The following is a 17,682-nucleotide window of genomic DNA, read 5'->3' as shown; positions in this document are numbered from 1 at the left end:
TGGGGCTAGAGTGGAAGGTCTGGGTAGCGGATGTAATGCAAGACTAACATTAAATATTGAAGCCTGCCAAGTATAACACACCTCAGTTGACACTTACATAGTGACCTATAATGTTTCAGCTGCTGGGCACAGTGATTACATGACACAGGTGTGTTGTGTAAAGCTGCATCCATGTCGGAGTGCAGGCTAGATGTAAATATGTGCGGGCTATACATGATAGTCTGTGCATACTGTTTATCAGCCTGCCTCAGGTGTGTGGAGGCTGTCAGAGAAGCAGGTGCAACTGACACCTGGGAAGCATCACATCAGGCTATGTGGGGCAATGATGACAATGTGTTGACAGAGGGGATCCCAATCAGCCCCATCTACACCACTCAAGCAAATGCAGTGAGGATTTTATATGATAATGACTGACATATCACACAAGCAGCCAACCCATTCAATTCAACCTCTACCCAGTGGCTACACAGGCAGCAGATGACGGGACGAGATGAGATGGGACAGGGTGGTCTCGGGCAGGCAGTTGTTTTTCCTCCTCTCTCCAGTCTCAGTATGAGTCCTGAGTCTATTCTTGGTTCTGTGTGTAGGTGTTGAAGGGCTGAATCAGACTCAGCATGATGGAGGAGGAGGATGAGGACAGATGTGGCCGCCGACAGTCGGTTAGAGAAACTACCCTGAGCCGATAGTCAACAAGCTGCTGTTTGACTGACTGACCGGGCTCACCCTCTCCTCATCTCACACGCACAGAAGCCTCTTCCTGTATTTACCCCGAGGCTGTGTCAGAGCAGGAGGCCTGCGTTCAACCTAATGCCTTTTCACACTTCCATCCATGTGGACTGAACTAATCCACACAGCTGTTTAGTGTCAGGGACCTCCTGTGACTTTATGAGGACATCTAGTGACGAACACTCGGTAATGTTTTTGTGAAGTCAGCAGCCATGCAGATGTCTTCTTTATTTACTGTCTTCACCGATGCATGGTCTGCAGCCAGGCTGCTAAGTATTGCCCACACGGCTGTCCCAATCTATCTTCACTGATTTTGATGACACATTAAGCACAAACGTAGAACGAGCTGGAGCTCTTAGCTCAGACAAACATTGTTCAAATCCTGAAATTTTGTTCCTAGATTCAGAAGGAAATCCCAAATTCTCAAAAAAAAATACCACATATGTCAGGTTGGAATTTGGGAAATATATAAAATAATGGCTTTTGACACAAACAATACTTGAATTTGAAGGAATGTTGCAGTATTAAAGGAGAGAGTCTCTGACTTAATGAGAAGATATACAGATTACACTGCATCTGAAAAGTATTCACAGCGCTTCACTTTTTCCACATTTTGTTATGTTACAGCTTTATTCCAAAATGGATTAAATACATTTTTTTCCTCAAAATTCTACACACAATACCCCATAACGACAATGTGAAAAACGTTTTTTTTTTTTTGTTGAAAATTTAGCAAATCTATTAAAAATAAAATATGAAAGAATTTTGCTCAGGTGCATCCTGTTTCCACTGATCATCCTTGAGATGTTTCTACAACTTGATTGGAGTCCACCTGTGGTACATTCAGTTGATGGGACATGATTTGGAAAGACACACACACCGTCTATATAAGGTCCCACAGTTGACAGTGCATGTCAGAGCACAAACCAAGCCATGAAGTCCAAAGAATTGTCTGTAGACCTCCGAGACAGGATTGTATCGAGGCACAGATCTGGAGAAGGGTACAGAAAAATTTCTGCAGCATTGAAGCTAGTTAGTTTTAGACATGAGAGCCTCAAGATGTTCTAAAAATACTCTTCTCATCTACCAATATGTAGCAATTATTTAGAATATAAAAGATAAAATGAGGTTTTCCTTTGTGTCTCCTCCACCATCAGACAAGACTCTTCAAACTACAGGCTTCATGTTGTTCCTACTACACCATAATCTCTCCCTTATCTTCCTCTGGTCACATTTGTTTCCCTGGGACCTGGGAGCATATACGATCATGCCCTCCTTACTGTTTGATTCACTTACAAATATTTTTGCACTGTCATTCTACAGAGCATGACATGACCAAAAAAAAAAAAAAGCAAAATATTGACAAGTAAAGCAAAGCATATTGTAAAAAAAAAAAAAAAAAGAGCTTTAAATTAACTTGTGTTTGTAATCATTTTTAGTCCTTTTACTTACATGTTGATGTAATGTTGTTAAAAGGAACTTGTCCTCATATTTAGCCCTATCTACAGCCATAAAAACGGTTTTTGTCATAACTGCCATGCAAGTTGATCTATTTTGAGAGTAGGTCAGAAGACATGAAATAGCTTCACTGGAGCACCCAATTACTTTTAATCATATCACGTTGTAATATGGCAATATCTGAAATGCTTTTCTGAATTTAGTCCCATGTTAGCAGCTCAAACTGTAGTAGGAGTCTGTTGAAGAAATGACAGCACTAACAGGGGTTTGCATATACCTCACCTTGGCTTCACATGTGATACAGGAAACCCTGTCCTGTCAGATATCTCTTCACCTCACCAGACTGCAGGTTATTTGGCTGCACTCCATCCTCCAAAAGGAAAACAAAAGGGTCTGGCGGGCTCTGGATCAGAGCGTGTTATTTTGCACTGACTCACAGACATGGCTTATACTGGGGCACTTCAAAAGAATGGAGCCATCACTGATCAGACTTGCACCTGTGCCTGTTATGCTGTGTCAAAATGTCTGTATTAAAACAGGATTAACTCGGAAGTAAAAGTTGTAACATAAATGGAAACCGTATCACAGAGAGAGCAAACTCTGCTTTTCAGTTCAGGCTGTATAAGAAACCCGAGAGGGAGAGGTGAACAGCCAGTCACATCATCCTTTCAAGGCAAGTCTTCTCTGCAACTCAGAAGATTAAACATCTTTTTCTTTTCAAGGAAAGTTCTCTGAGAAATCACTGCTTGTCCGTTGCAGACAAGCTGTATTTGTATACTACTGGTTCTTAATAGTTTTAGATAGTGAGCTGTAAATATTAAATTAAAGAAAGTAAACCAATGAATTATAAAACTCCAATAAACCCCCAAAACAAATTCAGATTTGCAGCAATGACTCTGGTTTTCTTTGCTTTTTTTTGCAAGTGAAAGTCCTGCATTGATTATTACTATTTGTATTGTACTACTACTTGTATTGATACTTAAAATATGTCTTAAATATCAAAAGTAAAAGTACTCATATTGGAGAAAAATACCCATGCATAAGTGTTCTATCTTTATTTGTCATAGATCATTGGTTTATTATTACTATTCATGGTTTTGTAAGTAGCCTTGCAGGTTGAGGTGGAGCAAATGCAATAATGTATTTACATATTTCTAATGTTTAGCCTACAATACTTTAAAAGGTAATTTAGTGCTGTGGAGCATGTATTCGGTTATTTGCCAGTAAAGTAAATAAAAGCAGTAAGAAATAAATGCAAAGGAGTCAAAACACATCTTAAATACAGAAGAGTATGTGTAAAGTTTTAGTTTCTAAAAAAAAAAGTAGTTTGTTCCTGCTCTTCAACAACAGGGAGCACGTTGCCAACGGTAACGCGCGTACACAATGTGGAAGCGCAATTTACCTGGAGGTAATTTACCTCCACGGCGCGTGGAGGTGGAAGTGGAATTGGTGGAATTAACAATTTGGTGAAATGTCCCCGTGGAGCAGTTTAACTGCAGTGGCCAGATAAACCGCTGATATCAGGGACATGGTAGATGTCACGGCGTTACGGAGCAGGTTAACCAGTTGTCAACCGGGAAGTGTTACAGACAACGACTGGGTCGGGGTTGTTTTACGTTCATGTGTGGGCAAAGAGGGAAGGACAGAACCCACTGCCAACCTAACGCCAACCTATATTAACATTAAAACTGAAAAAAAAAAAAGAAAAGAAAAGAAAAGAAAGATAGACAATCATTGGAGGCTTCCACCACTCCCTCCCTCCCTCCCTCCCTGTGTCTCTGCGTTACGTAAACCTTACGCACAAGGACGCAGTCGAGTCGGAAACTTCAGCGTGATCGCCTCGTCTGCTGCGTCTCCACCTGTGTTGCAGCTTTCGTCTCAGCGTTCACCTTTGAGGTAAAACGATTTTTTTTTTTGTGAGTGCTGCGACTTTTATTTCGATGTGCACGCTTTAAAACTTAATCTGGCCAATGACGGCGCTGCCGGAGTCCTCTGTTGACCTTCCGTCTCCAAAGGCGTCCTTGCGCTGCTACGGTGTTGGTTTGACCGCCTCGCTTTCTTTGAAAACCTTTGCTTTCTCCTTTTTGTCCGATGTAGAAGTCATTTGTTGGACAGTAGGCTTGAAAATGTGTCTCTTTCTATGATGTTGAACCCGGAAACGAACCCCCATTGCCTTTCTTAGAAAAATTAAAAGTTACTTTCGAAAACGCAGACATGACACATGCACTTTAATGTGGAGTAACCAGAACTTGTATAAGTCATTCAGATGCTCCCTAGGTCTATATAGCACCTAATGGGAACCTGAATAAGATGCTCCACAGCTCTGTATGCACTTAATGTGACAGGATGTTGTGGGTTAGGGCTGGAGAACTAATCGGCTGTCCTCTTCCAGGTTTGTCAGAATGGTTGTGCTTTCCAAGGAGTATGGATATGTGGTGCTAACTGGAGTTGCCAGTATGGTCATGATTGGACATCTGGCCATGAAAGTAGGCAAAGCCCGGAAGAAGTACAACGTGAAAGTGAGTGGGAGTGTTCAAATGTGTGGCAGGACGCAGCCTCACTTTAAAGTGGCTTTCTGAAAGGTGCTGCTACAAATAAACCGGCCCTGCCTTGACTTGCAGTATCCTCAGATGTACAGCGATGACCAGGAAACCGGGAACATGTTCAACTGCATCCAGCGCGCACACCAAAACACGTAAGTGTCCACTGAAATGTGGAGAAGGCCACCTCAGTGTGCACACACTGTGATATCACACCATGCTTCCACGATTGATAGTTATCAAAGCAAAAGCAGGTGAAAATTAACATGCTGCTCTCGCCTCTCACCAGTCTGGAGCTCTACCCCGCCTTTCTTTTCTGCCTGGCTGTGGGTGGTGTCAATTGTCCTGTAAGTTTATTTTTGCACTGTCATGCTACATCAGCATGTATTGTACACATGCATATATATATGGAGCACAAAATTTGAGCTAAAGTTGTTGGTTTCAACTGATAAGGCCATTGGATGCAGGAATTCAAAGACGAATGTGCAGTAAGTGTCAGATCTTGTTTTATTTGACTGTGTGTGTGTGTGTGTGTGTGTGTGTGTGTGTGTGTGTGTGTGTGTGTGTGTGTGTCACAGCGTCTAACCAGTGGACTTGGAGCTGTGTGGATCATCAGCAGAGAGGTGTACGCACACGGGTACTCTACAGGAGGTAAGAAAATTCACGTTTCCAGTCAACATTACCTCCGTTTGTGACATAAAGCACGGTGCTATTTTTATTTATTGCTGTTCATCTCCATCAGATCCTAAGAAAAGAATGAGGGGGGCATTTGGGAACGTGGCTTTACTTGGGATGATTCTGACCACGTTCAACTTTGGCCGCCACCTGCTGGGCTGGACGGGGCCGCAGGGGATGAGGCCCTTCTGTTCTGCAACCTCCAGTTGTTAATGAGGTCTCCAGGCTGGACTCACTCAAATCATATTATAATTATGGCCACTTTACATAGAGTAAATTTTGTGACATGTGTGCTGAGCTCTAACCGGTGTAACAGGTAAAGTCAGGCAATGTTCGTGTTGTTAAGTGATCTGATCGGTTCTCCAGAGCAGAACTTGATTCATTTAGGATCATTAATGAGGCGCAGTCACAGGTCGGCACTCCCTTTACATCTAGGAGCTGTCGCTTTGTCTTCCCTAGCATTTTTACCTCCACAATGATTTAGAAACTGTAATTAATTGGCCACATGAGGCTTAATATTGTGTATTTTTGCAATAAAAAAATTAAAAAAAGGAAGCGGCTGTAATAATAAAGTCAGTTCCAGTGGGAAATGAACCTTTTATGTTTTTTTTTAGACTTGGTGCCAGAATATGACTCTTATTTTGCATTTGCAAGGCTGAAAAAGTCACATTTTACAAATAACTGAAAATGGTTGGTCAAATGTATTGCTTTTGTCAATTAAAATCCTTCGTAATTCCATTTATGACTTTCTTCTTTATTTTTTTAAGATATTGTTTGTCACAATGAAAACCTGATAATAAATAATAAAAAGTAGTCATAAATAATCTTTTGACATTTTTATCAGGAGTATAATGCGGCACTCATTGAATATGAGGTTGTGTGTGTGTGTGTGTGTGTGAAATGGGAGCGGTTGTCTGTTCAAAGTCCACATTACTTGTTTCGACAGGTACACTAACACCGCAGTGCTGTTGAGCTTCGAACACTCCCATTCAAGACAAAAGAGACTTGTACAGGTAACAATGACACGGCACCACATTCCAGGGCTCACCTGCATGTTATTGCTGTTGCTAAACAAGAAGTGAGTAAAAAGACACGACGGTACATTTTTTTAAGCTCCAGCACATGTGAATGATACTCCACTGAATACAGATTCAGGTACCAAACTCCTACGATGCTGCTTCTCACTGTCCCAACTGTCTTCAACTCGAGTCACATCCCATTGAAACACATCACAATACGTAACGTTTATTTATAACACCTCAAATCAAATTAAAACACGTCACAATAAATCACATCACTTTATAACAAATACACAATATATAACCTCGCTTTATAATAAATCGCATCACATCATTCTGACTGAGCACTTTGCTGGAGGGTTAAATTCTGAGGGTCTTTTACATCCCCTGCTGCCACCCTGCTCGTTTCTCTCCATAATCGTGGCTCGCAGGTTTTTGACCCACTTTGGTTGGTCTGAGTTGGCCCTTGGTGTCTGCCTGAGGCATTGAAGGGAGACATGTTGTACAAGGCTGGTTGACTGTCTCTGTTGTCAGAAGGGAGCTGTCTGTCTGCAGCCTTCTTATGATGAACTTGAGCTGATCATGAACTACCTCACAAGTCCAGTGTTCATCCTCTGGGACTAGAGGCCAAGGAGGAAGGCTTGGGGAGAATCTGGGAGAGCTGGGGGGAGAGCTCGGTGGAGAGCCGGGTGGAGAGCTTAGTAGAAAATGAGATGGAGTGTTTGAGGGAGTGACAGGTGGTGTGCCAGAGGGGAATCTGCATGTGGACCCCAGGGAAGAGCCTCTGGAGAGGGCAGGTGCTGAGATTTTTCTCAGTATCAGCTTCAGGCTTTGAGGCCTACTGAGATTTGGTTTAAAAACCACAGTCCACGTGCAGCTCTGGTGAAACTGAAAAGAGAAACAAAGCCATCTTTTGAACTTCTGCTTTTCTATTGTTTTACTGTTTTACTATCACGACTTTCTGAAGGAAGTCTTCACGACTGAATTTGTTTACATCCATAATACAACAATAGTGCATTGAAAGTAAACATTGTAAATTAGAACCCACACAAAGCAATCCTAGAAGTATTTACAATAAGATTTAAAGTGAGTGTTGTTGCAGTTTTTTTTTTTTTCTGTTGATGGCAATTAGCCTAACTTGGACATTATATTACACTATTGAAGTTTGAAACATCAAGTACAGCCAGCATTAATGAAGATTAAATTACTCACTTAATTTCAACAGCATATAATACAGAAAATATTGGTTCAAACTGCAAAATCTTTTGAAACCATTACAGATGATTTTTCTGCTACACTGGTTCTTTTCAAATCTAATACAACACGTCTTTGTACAACTTCACTCAGTGTGTCTGTTAAGGAGTCAGATAAATGTGCCGTGAAGTAAAAATCACAATATTTCTCTGTGAAGTGTGGTAGACAAGAAATGTCACGCAGCTGGAGGAATCAGGCTAGGTTTCCCATGTTCAGATTTTCTGAAATATCCTTTTTACAACAATTCTACTGCTATAATATAACAATATATATTCTGCATATTACATGAACATCTAGGTAATTTCCTTAGCCCTCAGTATGTTGGTAAAATTTTGGAAATAAATAGCAACATCATTTTTAGTAAAAAAGCTGGATAAGAGCATTAACATGATGTTTGAAACAACAACAGTGGCAGCAAAAGATGAGATGAAGGCAAATGACGCAAGAGAGGAGGACGCTGAACAAACTCTTATCCATATTGGATAATCCTGACCACCCTCTCCACCACCTGCTGCAGGGACAGCGGAGCACGTTCTCCAAAAGACTCCTCCAGCTCCGCTGTCACAAGGACAGATACAGGAGATCATTCCTGATACAGGAGATCATTCCTGATACAGGAGATCATTCCTGCCGACCGCAATAAGACTGTACAATAACTCACCTCTGGCAAAATCCATCACACAACAATAACACTGTTGTCTGTGTTCTTGGTTGTTTGTATATAATATATATAGATATATACTGTACTGTATATACTGTGCATTTTATATTTTATATCTTATATTTTATATTTTATATTTTTACTGCTATTTTATTGCTTTCTATTATATATTATTATTTATTGCTTCCTGTATGCTGCTGTAGCGGAAAAAAAAATTCCCCTCGGGGATTAATAAAGTAACTACCTAACCTAACCTAACCTAACCTAACCTAACCTAACCTAACCCAAAAAGTGTTGGGCCTGCTCATGCTGACCTCTAACAGAGGCCGAGTACCAGTTGTCCTGCTGGCATTAATATAACAGTAATCAGTTTCTCTACAGTGGTTTCTCTGCATTGAAATGTCTGCTGACTTTGAACAGGTGGATTTTAATGTAACTTCCACAAAGCATAGCTTCTGCTGACTTATTATCATTCCTGCCAGCAACGCTAAGAGCCCACAAGATGTCGCTGTTCTTCAGGTGGCTGATGTCGTCAAGGGGTTTTGAGCTACGCTCCCATATCCACCACTGCATGAGCATTTTGCTCAAAGTTGAACCTCCCGCACTTATTTAGATATTATTGTATTTGACTGATAAAGCAATACTCTGAACAGAGAAAACAATTTAAAGTTGAGTTGATCTCTAAAGTTTATGCAGTTCATCCTCCTCTCCTCTGTATGTCTTCACACAGTTCACCATCATGAGTTCAGTAGGAGAACCTTCACTTTCCTTTCCCCTTAAATTCCTCTGTCAAGGTCAGTGAACACCGCATATAATTAAAAACATGTTTTTATCAATGCATTCCTTAATATTATATTTTCGTGTCTTCGTTTCATTCATTTGGATTTTTGTGTCCTTTTAATGAGACTTGACTACAATTAAACCAATGCTTTTTCCTGAACAGGGACACATGGGGGCTGGAGCCTATCCCAGCTCACTTTGGGCAAAGGCAGAGTATACCCTGGACAAGTCGCCAGTCCACCGCAGACCAAAACAGACCATTCACACCTGAGGGCACTTGTTTAGATGGTAGGAGGAAGCCATAGTGCCTGGTGAGAACCCACACAGGCTCAGGAAGAACATGCAAACTCCACACAGAAAGGCCCAGGCCCAAGACTGAACCTAGAATCTTCTCACTGTTAACTACTACACCACTCGAGGTTGAGATTCAGGTCTGAAAGAACTCAGATGTTCTCAGTAGATACAAGCAGAGGGTACTAAATACTGACAGAACCTAATCTTGGGGGTATTTAACTTCGGTCTTCTTGTCTTATCACAGCTTATAGTTATTATTTTTTTTATTTCAACAGTATAATAACATATCCTATATACTTGTTTGTGTTGTCTGTCATGGAATAAGTAATCAGTCCTACATGTTGCCACAATAGTCATTGTGAATGCACACATGTCCTCAAAAAAGCAAATGTAACGTGAATTGAAACAACCTAACAACCTAAAACTGTCTTTCATTTCATGGCAAAGACGCTTGTGTTTTTGAGTAATTTGCATATTTGTTTTTAAGTTGTTTGAGCCACACAAGGACTATTATTGTTAGAGTCATTTAGGAATGAGATAGATGACAATTAAGATCAAGTTTTCCTTTATTCAGTGGGAATTCTTCAAACACATCTGCAAAATGTCTTCAGTTTTCCCTTAAAATAAGCAAATTATTTGTAGACTCCTCTTTGCCACTGCACTTGCTTGACCAGAGCAAATTATGTGGAGTGAAACAGAAGCTGAACAGACCTTTTTTCACAGCAGACAATTTCATGTATAAAACACGTGTAACAACATGTTGTGCTGTAGAAGCCTCTTGTCCAGTCTGCCGGTGGTTTCTGCCACTCTTTGCTGTGCATTCAAGCTCTTTGAAGTTTGCCGGAATCGTTTCTGCAGTGGCAGATTTCAGCTCTCTCACAAGGTTTCCAATGGGATTTAGACCAGGACTCATTTCTGGCCAATTTACAATAGTCCATCTTTTATTTCTCCTTTTCAGCCATTCTTTTGTGCTGCTGGATGTTTGCTTCCGGTCAATGTCCTGCTGCAAAGCCCAAGATCTTCAGCTCAAACTTGGTTACACATTTTGCTCTGAAATGACTTGGAAGTCTTCTGATTTCATTCTTCCTTTGATACATTCAGTGACTCCAGAGGCAGCAAAGCAGCCCCACGATAGATCTGACAGAACCTCCTCCAGGTTTTGCTGTAGGTGGGGTGTTCTTGGCTTCATTCTGCACCTATAAACACACTGATGCACTGCATTCTCATAAAGCTCTGCTTTAGTTTCATATTATCCCAGACCGATAATGGCTTGGCTATGAGCGTTTTTGCAAACGTTAGTCTTACCTTTTTGGGCCTTTCTTTCAGTGGTGTCCTCTTTGACCTTTGCTCATGGAGCCCTTGGTTACTTGGTTTAGTTGCAGAAACCACGACTTGCTGCAGGTCAGCCTCAAACTCTTTAGGTGTCTTCCGTGGTGTTTCTTCCACAATCCGCACAAACTTTCACAGACTTCTCTCACTGAGTTTCTTCTTAGCGCCACATCCTGAAGGCGTCTTAACAGTCTTATGACTGAAACTTCTTGATAACATAATCAACTGTTGAAACAGGGATTTCAAAATCTTGTGAATTTCTTGTAGTCTTTGGAAATTTTAATGATTGTGTTTTGATAATATCATTTCTGAAGCAATCGGCTCTCTTCTTGCCATTGTGAAAAAGAAAATGGAAACGATCAGCCCCTTTTCATGCAGTAAAACCATCATTCATTAGTTAATTCAGGTCATGTGAACATTGAAAATTAAACACAGGTGAGTCTTATTGGTTTTTATTTTGTTTGAGGAACTGAAAAAAAATCATTAAAAATGTGTGATTGATTAGTCCAGCATAAATTTTATGTCTGTATTTTTTTTATTTCACAAAATTCAATTGAACTTTGTTGTTGCTGTTGTTCAGTAACATAATATTTTAATCACATAAAATTAATTCATTTGTATTTATTTCTGAAGATACTCTAAATTGTACTTTATACATCTGTATTTATATGATTCGGACCAGGGCTGTATGTGTGTGAACATCCTTTATAAATATTACTTTTTTTAAACACATTAACAATAGTGTGTTTTAACTTTACAATTTACAATTTACCCATATAAAGTGTGTATTTGGTTTAGCACAGTCTCTTCTCATTGGAGGATTCAACATTCATCATCAAAAACAGAACAACCAAATTCACAATTTCATATACTACCAACAACAGATGACACATAACATGTTTAACTGCATGTTAAAGGCTGCAACAATAAATATTTTCCACATGTAACTTGAGCTAACTTGGTTCATAAATTTGTACAATTGACTGATAAGTGGCCTCTACTGTACTACTGTGATGTTTGCGTAGACTTTCTCCAAGACCTCGGCTTTAAGACAACGCGGGCAACCTGGTAATTTGGTTTGAAAGTGCACTTCACTAATATTTGGTCACCTAAGGGAACATAAGAGATATTCCTTGATTGTTTTGGGCATGTTGGCAACTTTCCTATGCGTCTCAAAGCACTTAGTATCCTCAGTCAGTCTGCCACTGTCTTATTTCCCGCTCGATAACCTGAGGTTGTCTAATGTTACGGAGGAGTCCATGCAACCTCAAGCCACATTACCTCAGATGTCCCCTAGGGAGCAGTGTGACCATTATTGCCACATTAAAGTGCTGTGCATAAGGAGTCAGTCATGGGGGTGCAGAGGTGCTTTCACCTCAGGAAAGACAGAAAATAAGAAGTTCCCACCTGACTGAAGGCCTCCAGAACTTTAAAGGGAATGTGGAAGAAAGCTGAAGTGACTCTGAGACCTCTCATTTAAAAGTTTAACAATCCTTGATAAACATTTTTCTCACTGACCCTAAACCCTCAGTCACATGGGGAAACTCATCAGAAGAGATGCTCCCAGGCAAAGGCTTGGCTCAAATCCAAAGTGGTTTTCCTTTGGTGTTTCTAATCTCTGAGTGGTGAAGGTGACTGACAAGACAGCAGCCTCCTTCAATAGGTGTATCTGGAGAGTGGCGTGTCCTCCATCAGATCATCCTGGAAAAGATGATTAAAACAGGATCATGATTGTACATGATTTTAGAGCCCTCATTTATGAGGTCATGAGATCTTGAATTACACATGCCTTATTAATCTCAATATAATAAAACTTAAAAACATCAGTGGAGATGAGGAATACATATATGGTAGGATATACTGTGACTGGCTGGGCCTTCAGGTACATCGTGGCAGGACTGTCTTTGGAAAAAAACGTTTCAGTATAAATGCAGCACTTATATGAAATCAGCTGCAGTGTAACCTCAGTACTCTCACACTTCTTGGACTCTTCAAAAATGTAATTCACAATTGTCCACTGTCTGTCTGTAACTGTTTAAACTGATTTTATTGATTATATACACTCTTTGTTGCTGATTGTTTGTTTTTTGTTTTTTTTGTCTGTTTATAATCTCAGCATCATTGTAAAAAAGGGTTGGTATTTTAACACTCAAGTTCTCGGCTGATTTTCAAACCACCAACAGTGATCTGTGAAGGAAGTTTGGTGATTTGGGGGGTTGCACAATTTAAGACATAGCAAACTAGTCTTTGACTTCCATAAAGTTAAGAATTTTTTTTTTTATATATACTGGAAATGGTACTGCGGAGGCCGAATTATCCTGACTTTCAGTCCCCGGGTATGGGTAATGCTTTAAATACAATGGATTCTACATTTCCCATAAAACAACTGGATAGCGTCTTTCGTTGGACCCCTCCCTCCTGATAAATGGTCATTTGTTTGAACCTCCACTTTCCAAGTCCTCTAACTTTAGAGCTCCAGAGGACATCATACAAATCTTTAGGCTGAGTGTACGCCTCATGACTACCTGATGTCATGCCAGAGGGTGTGATGCCTGGAGGATCCCGTATCAGTGTCACATTTTGCCTCGACTAGGCACGAAAAGAAGAGTGATCTATGTAATGTTACGTACATCACGTAAGATACTTATCAGACTCAAACTCCGGTCTCCCAGGTGAACATTCTGGGTTTGTTCTGTCTAATCACCCCTGACCTCCGTCATACACAAACTTGATCACTCTCTCTACTCAGTCACATGACCTCCTTCTTTGACTCTGGTAATTCATGCGTGTACTTTTCACGCATAGGTGAGGCAAAACGTGACACTGACACGGTATTCTCTTGTGGACCGAAAGGTGTATGACACGCTTTGGCGTGATACCGAGCTGCAGGACAAATAAACTGATCTTTGTGGGAGAACATAAATTGATGGAGTGCCCCTTTAATTACTTAATCATTTATCTTACCATAGGTAGATCCTGCAGCCGATGAAACTCTGGGTGGTTTGTCCGCTGGCGGAACTTGAGGAAGAGAATGACGAAGACGATCGCCGTGGTGATGATGAACACTGACAGCAGACCAGCCAGCAGCGGGTCCAGAGGGGAACTTGAGCGATAGTGGGACCTCTTGAGGTCTAAAACAACACAGAAATGGATATGATATTAATATATGTGGAGTTTTAAGTTACAATGACGTGATCTAACAGGCTGAAAACAAAACTCTCTCACCTGTCCATCACCTTACCTTCATCTCCAACATTAAGCTCAGATGGAACCTCCTGGTGTGTTGGCCCAGGAGGGGCCCGACCCGGAGCTGAGGTCAGAGGGCGCCCTGTGGTCTGTGTGGTGGTTGTGTTCGTAGATTCAGAGTGAGGCTGTGTGGTGGAGGCTGTGGAGCTTGCATCCTGAGCTGTGTGAGCCAGCTGAGATGAAAAGGTGGTGACAGAGACGCCGGTCAGGAGGGCTCGGCCTTCAGTGGTGAAGAGGTGCTCTGGAGGGGTGGAGCTCGGGACAGTCGGCGTGGATGAAAGGCTGTCTGCAGCAGCTGAAAGTGGGGATGTGAGCACAGTGCCGTATCAATTCAAAACAGTACAGAGAATTCTTCAAAGGAAATGGACCCTACACCAGCAGCCAGAGGAAACTCTACACCACCCAGCTCATGAAAACAGATCGCTCCCTCTGCAGACTGTAAAGCTGCAGGTTCCACCTGTCCTGCCTGATAATGCCAAGAAACCCTGTGAAAAACAGAGATGGTGACATCTTTCCTCAGATCAACAATAATGTTGGTGGTGTGGTGGATAAAACTCTGTGCTCACTGCTGCTACTTTCTACTTCTGCAGTGGCTCATTCAGATAAACAACAGACTTCAACTCTCTCACTTCTCCGCCAAATTGAGCTTTGAGCTAAGAGATTTCATTGACATTGTAAAATGTAAAACTGTGGTTTCCACTTGGATTTTAACCATAATAGAATTAAAGGAGTACTCCGCCTATTTAGTACTTTAAGTCCAATGATTAACTCATCGATAGATGTTGTTGTTAAGAAACAGAAAATAAAAATCCCCACTGCTCCCAGTGTCTGAAATGTGAAGATTGTTGCTTTTTTTTTAAATATATATATATATATTTTTTTATCATAAAATGAATTTGTAGGAAGTTCTGCCTGTTGGTACTATAGACAAAAAATGTGCAATCCAATCTGAAAACACCTTTTTTGTATATTGGGAAGCAGAGAAGGACATTTTTCTTTTACTATTTTCTGATGTTTTGTCGAAAAGACAATTATTCAACTGAGAAAATAATCTGTTATTATCGATTATAAAAACAATTGTTAGTTGCAGCATGTGTTAGTACGTTTGACAGCTTTTGTGGACAGCTAGGAAGAAAGAGTTCAAGTAACTATGTAGATGCTGTGATTGCTGTGAGGGAATCTTTTAAATGAGGTTGTGACACATTCTCAATATCAGTCCAATCGAGTGGGGTTTCAGTGGAGGAGTGTGTTCCTGTAATTCTGCTGGCAGAGTCTGTGTTTGCAAATAAGCAGTGTTTAGTATGTGGCATGTTGTATTTTTAAGGCTGTAGTCTGAGCAAAGTAAAGAGACTGCACTGGAAAATTATAGATAAACAGTTGTAGAATTATGATGACCATCATTTCTGTGTTGATAATGATAAAGACAGCTTTTTTTTTAAAAAGAAAAGAAAAAAAAAGAGGCATATAAAATAATTACCTGAAGGAGTAGGCGCAACGACAGGTACATGTGTGTGCTGAGATGTTGGTGCTGCAGAGCTTGTGGTGAACCCGTTGGTTTTAAGTACTGCATTTGTCATGGTGTCTGAACGGACTGTTCCTTCTGACTGGGGAATGGTTGTGGTTTCAGTTGAGGGTTCGTCCCTGCCGGCAGGATCACGAGTCCGCTGTGTGACCTTATTTCCAGGATCCTCTGTCAGGTCAGGTGATGCTGAGGTTCCACTGAAGGCAGCAGGAGTGAAGACAGGAGGCAGATCATTACTCTGACCTGTAAATAAAAAGAGAAATCCTAGTTCTTGATTCAGTATAAAGCACATTTTGCTGCAGGGATGCAGGTAATAGTTATTTTTATCACATAGATTAAAATGCAGATTATTGTCTCAATTTATCAATCTGTCTTTTGTCTGTACAATTGTGAGAAAATCATAGTTTCCCAGATCATAAAGAGAATTATTCAATTTACCTGTTTTGTCTGCATGACCAACACTCCATCTATGTCATTATCAGTTCATTTGTCAACTCTTATCTGACAATTATTTTCTACAAAATATGGCATTCAGTTCAGAAAATAGTGCAAAAAAACTCCAAAATCTTCTTGTTGTTGTTTCTCAACTGACCCAAACATACTCAGCTATTTATCAGGAGGACGTAAACAGATGGAAGATTCACATGTGAAAGGTTTAGATTTTTTTCAGATTTTCTCAGATAATCTTAAATCTTGTAAAACTCTAACCATAAACTGTAGATTTTGTGCAGCTAAAAAGTTCATGATATTAGTTTTACAGCAAGTTAAGATTTCTTATTAAATGACAGCCTGCTTCTTATCTACGAAGAATGTGTTTTTTCTCTCCTTCTGATGTTCATGTGCTGTTAGTGTGTCCATCATTGACTTTAGGCTGCCAATTAAGATGAGAGACCGAGGCAGTGGCTCACTGACAAGAGAACATTTAGAGAAAAATGGCAGGTGTATGTATTTGTGAGTAATTTCTGTAGTAATACAATCACTATTATGCAGATTAAAGCATTGTGATTTCATTATTCTCAAATTTAAAATTTAGAATGTTAATATTCTGGAAAATATATTACATTTTAATAAAGTGTTATTTCATATAACATAAATATTTATGTTTGGCCTCCAGAAACTACGTGATGACTGAGAATTTGAGCATCTCTAGGGGTTAGGGTTGATTCATTTAAGGGCTTTATCATGTAGTGACGTGGCCTGTTATATAGTAAAGTGGGTGTGTCCTGTAGTATGTAGGATTGCAAATAGACCGTCCATGAGATAGACCCTTCTAATAAAATTCAGTTTTACTGTAAGACACAGAAAAACAAAACATCAACATGAGACACTGGAGCCACGGATTTGTTTTTGCATCTTTGCTTAGAAAATTATTTGGACCCATGATTGACTACGATCAATAGATTTTTAGTCGTCTAATGTAGGCTGTTGCTGCTATGGCATTAGTTGAAAGTGGAATACACTGAATTCTAAATGGCAGGAGAGTGGTGGGCAGACATCAGAATAAAATGAGAAGCATGTTGAGAAAGAATATTCACCTTGTTGATCAGAGAATATTAAAATGATCGACACACATCCTGCTGAGGTGCTGAGTCAAATATAAAAAGTTATAATTTTACAATAATAAAGTGCAACCAACATCCTGCAGCTCATAACTTAGGCTACAATAAGATCAATACACAGTTTGGAGCATCATGTGCTGAACCAATAAGGACTCACGTCAGCAGGATGTCAGGTTTGTATCAAAGACACACACACACACACACACACACACACACACACACACACACACACACACACACACACACACACACACACACACACACACACACACACACACACACACACACACCAGGGAAGACACCTTACCTCTTGTCTGCGATGAGCCGGTAAGGACCACCAACGCGCCAAACAGCAAATTAATTTCAAATGTCATTTTATAGGCGGCGGGCTTCCCTCCTCAGATCACAATGAAACGGACCGAGCGGGCTCTCCACGGCAGCTCTGTTCCGTAGCTCTGAGGTTGTTTCCGTTACGTGATTTGACAGGGCACATCATCAGCGCTAAAAATATCCTGAGGGAGTCGGGCAGAAGAGAAGCAGGGGTGGGGCCGCGCGGCGGGCTGCATGCAGCAGAAAACAGACACACGTGACTTAATCGGAAGAGCAAAATGTGTCACTG

At 40.6% G+C, this 17,682-nt stretch overlaps 2 protein-coding genes across 2 annotated transcripts; one reads left to right on the top strand and one right to left on the bottom strand.

Moving 5' to 3' along the window:
- The first annotated feature begins 3,974 nt into the window (after nucleotides 1-3,974).
- Nucleotides 3,975-6,137, top strand: mgst3a (microsomal glutathione S-transferase 3a). Its single transcript, XM_069723274.1, has 6 exons — nucleotides 3,975-4,080; nucleotides 4,577-4,703; nucleotides 4,806-4,879; nucleotides 5,014-5,071; nucleotides 5,303-5,375; nucleotides 5,467-6,137. The coding sequence occupies exons 2-6, from the start codon at nucleotides 4,587-4,589 to the stop codon at nucleotides 5,610-5,612; spliced, it is 468 nt and encodes a 155-aa protein (XP_069579375.1). The 5' UTR covers nucleotides 3,975-4,080; nucleotides 4,577-4,586; the 3' UTR covers nucleotides 5,613-6,137.
- Nucleotides 6,138-11,172: 5,035 nt separating this feature from the next.
- On the bottom strand, nucleotides 11,173-17,675 carry LOC138635688 (leukosialin-like). Its single transcript, XM_069723284.1, has 5 exons — nucleotides 17,371-17,675; nucleotides 15,460-15,747; nucleotides 13,978-14,277; nucleotides 13,701-13,867; nucleotides 11,173-12,437 (listed from the first exon to the last, which is right to left on the bottom strand). The coding sequence occupies exons 1-5, from the start codon at nucleotides 17,435-17,437 to the stop codon at nucleotides 12,393-12,395; spliced, it is 867 nt and encodes a 288-aa protein (XP_069579385.1). The 5' UTR covers nucleotides 17,438-17,675; the 3' UTR covers nucleotides 11,173-12,392.
- Between the last annotated feature and the right edge of the window lie 7 nt (nucleotides 17,676-17,682).

The sequence above is a fragment of the Brachyistius frenatus genome, unplaced genomic scaffold, assembly GCF_029030835.1.
Source record: "Brachyistius frenatus isolate BFR_SWC_R1_liver_20210118 unplaced genomic scaffold, ASM2903083v1 Contig_322, whole genome shotgun sequence".
Lineage (NCBI taxonomy): Eukaryota > Metazoa > Chordata > Actinopteri > Embiotocidae > Brachyistius > Brachyistius frenatus.
This window is presented reverse-complemented; position numbering and strand designations above follow the sequence as displayed.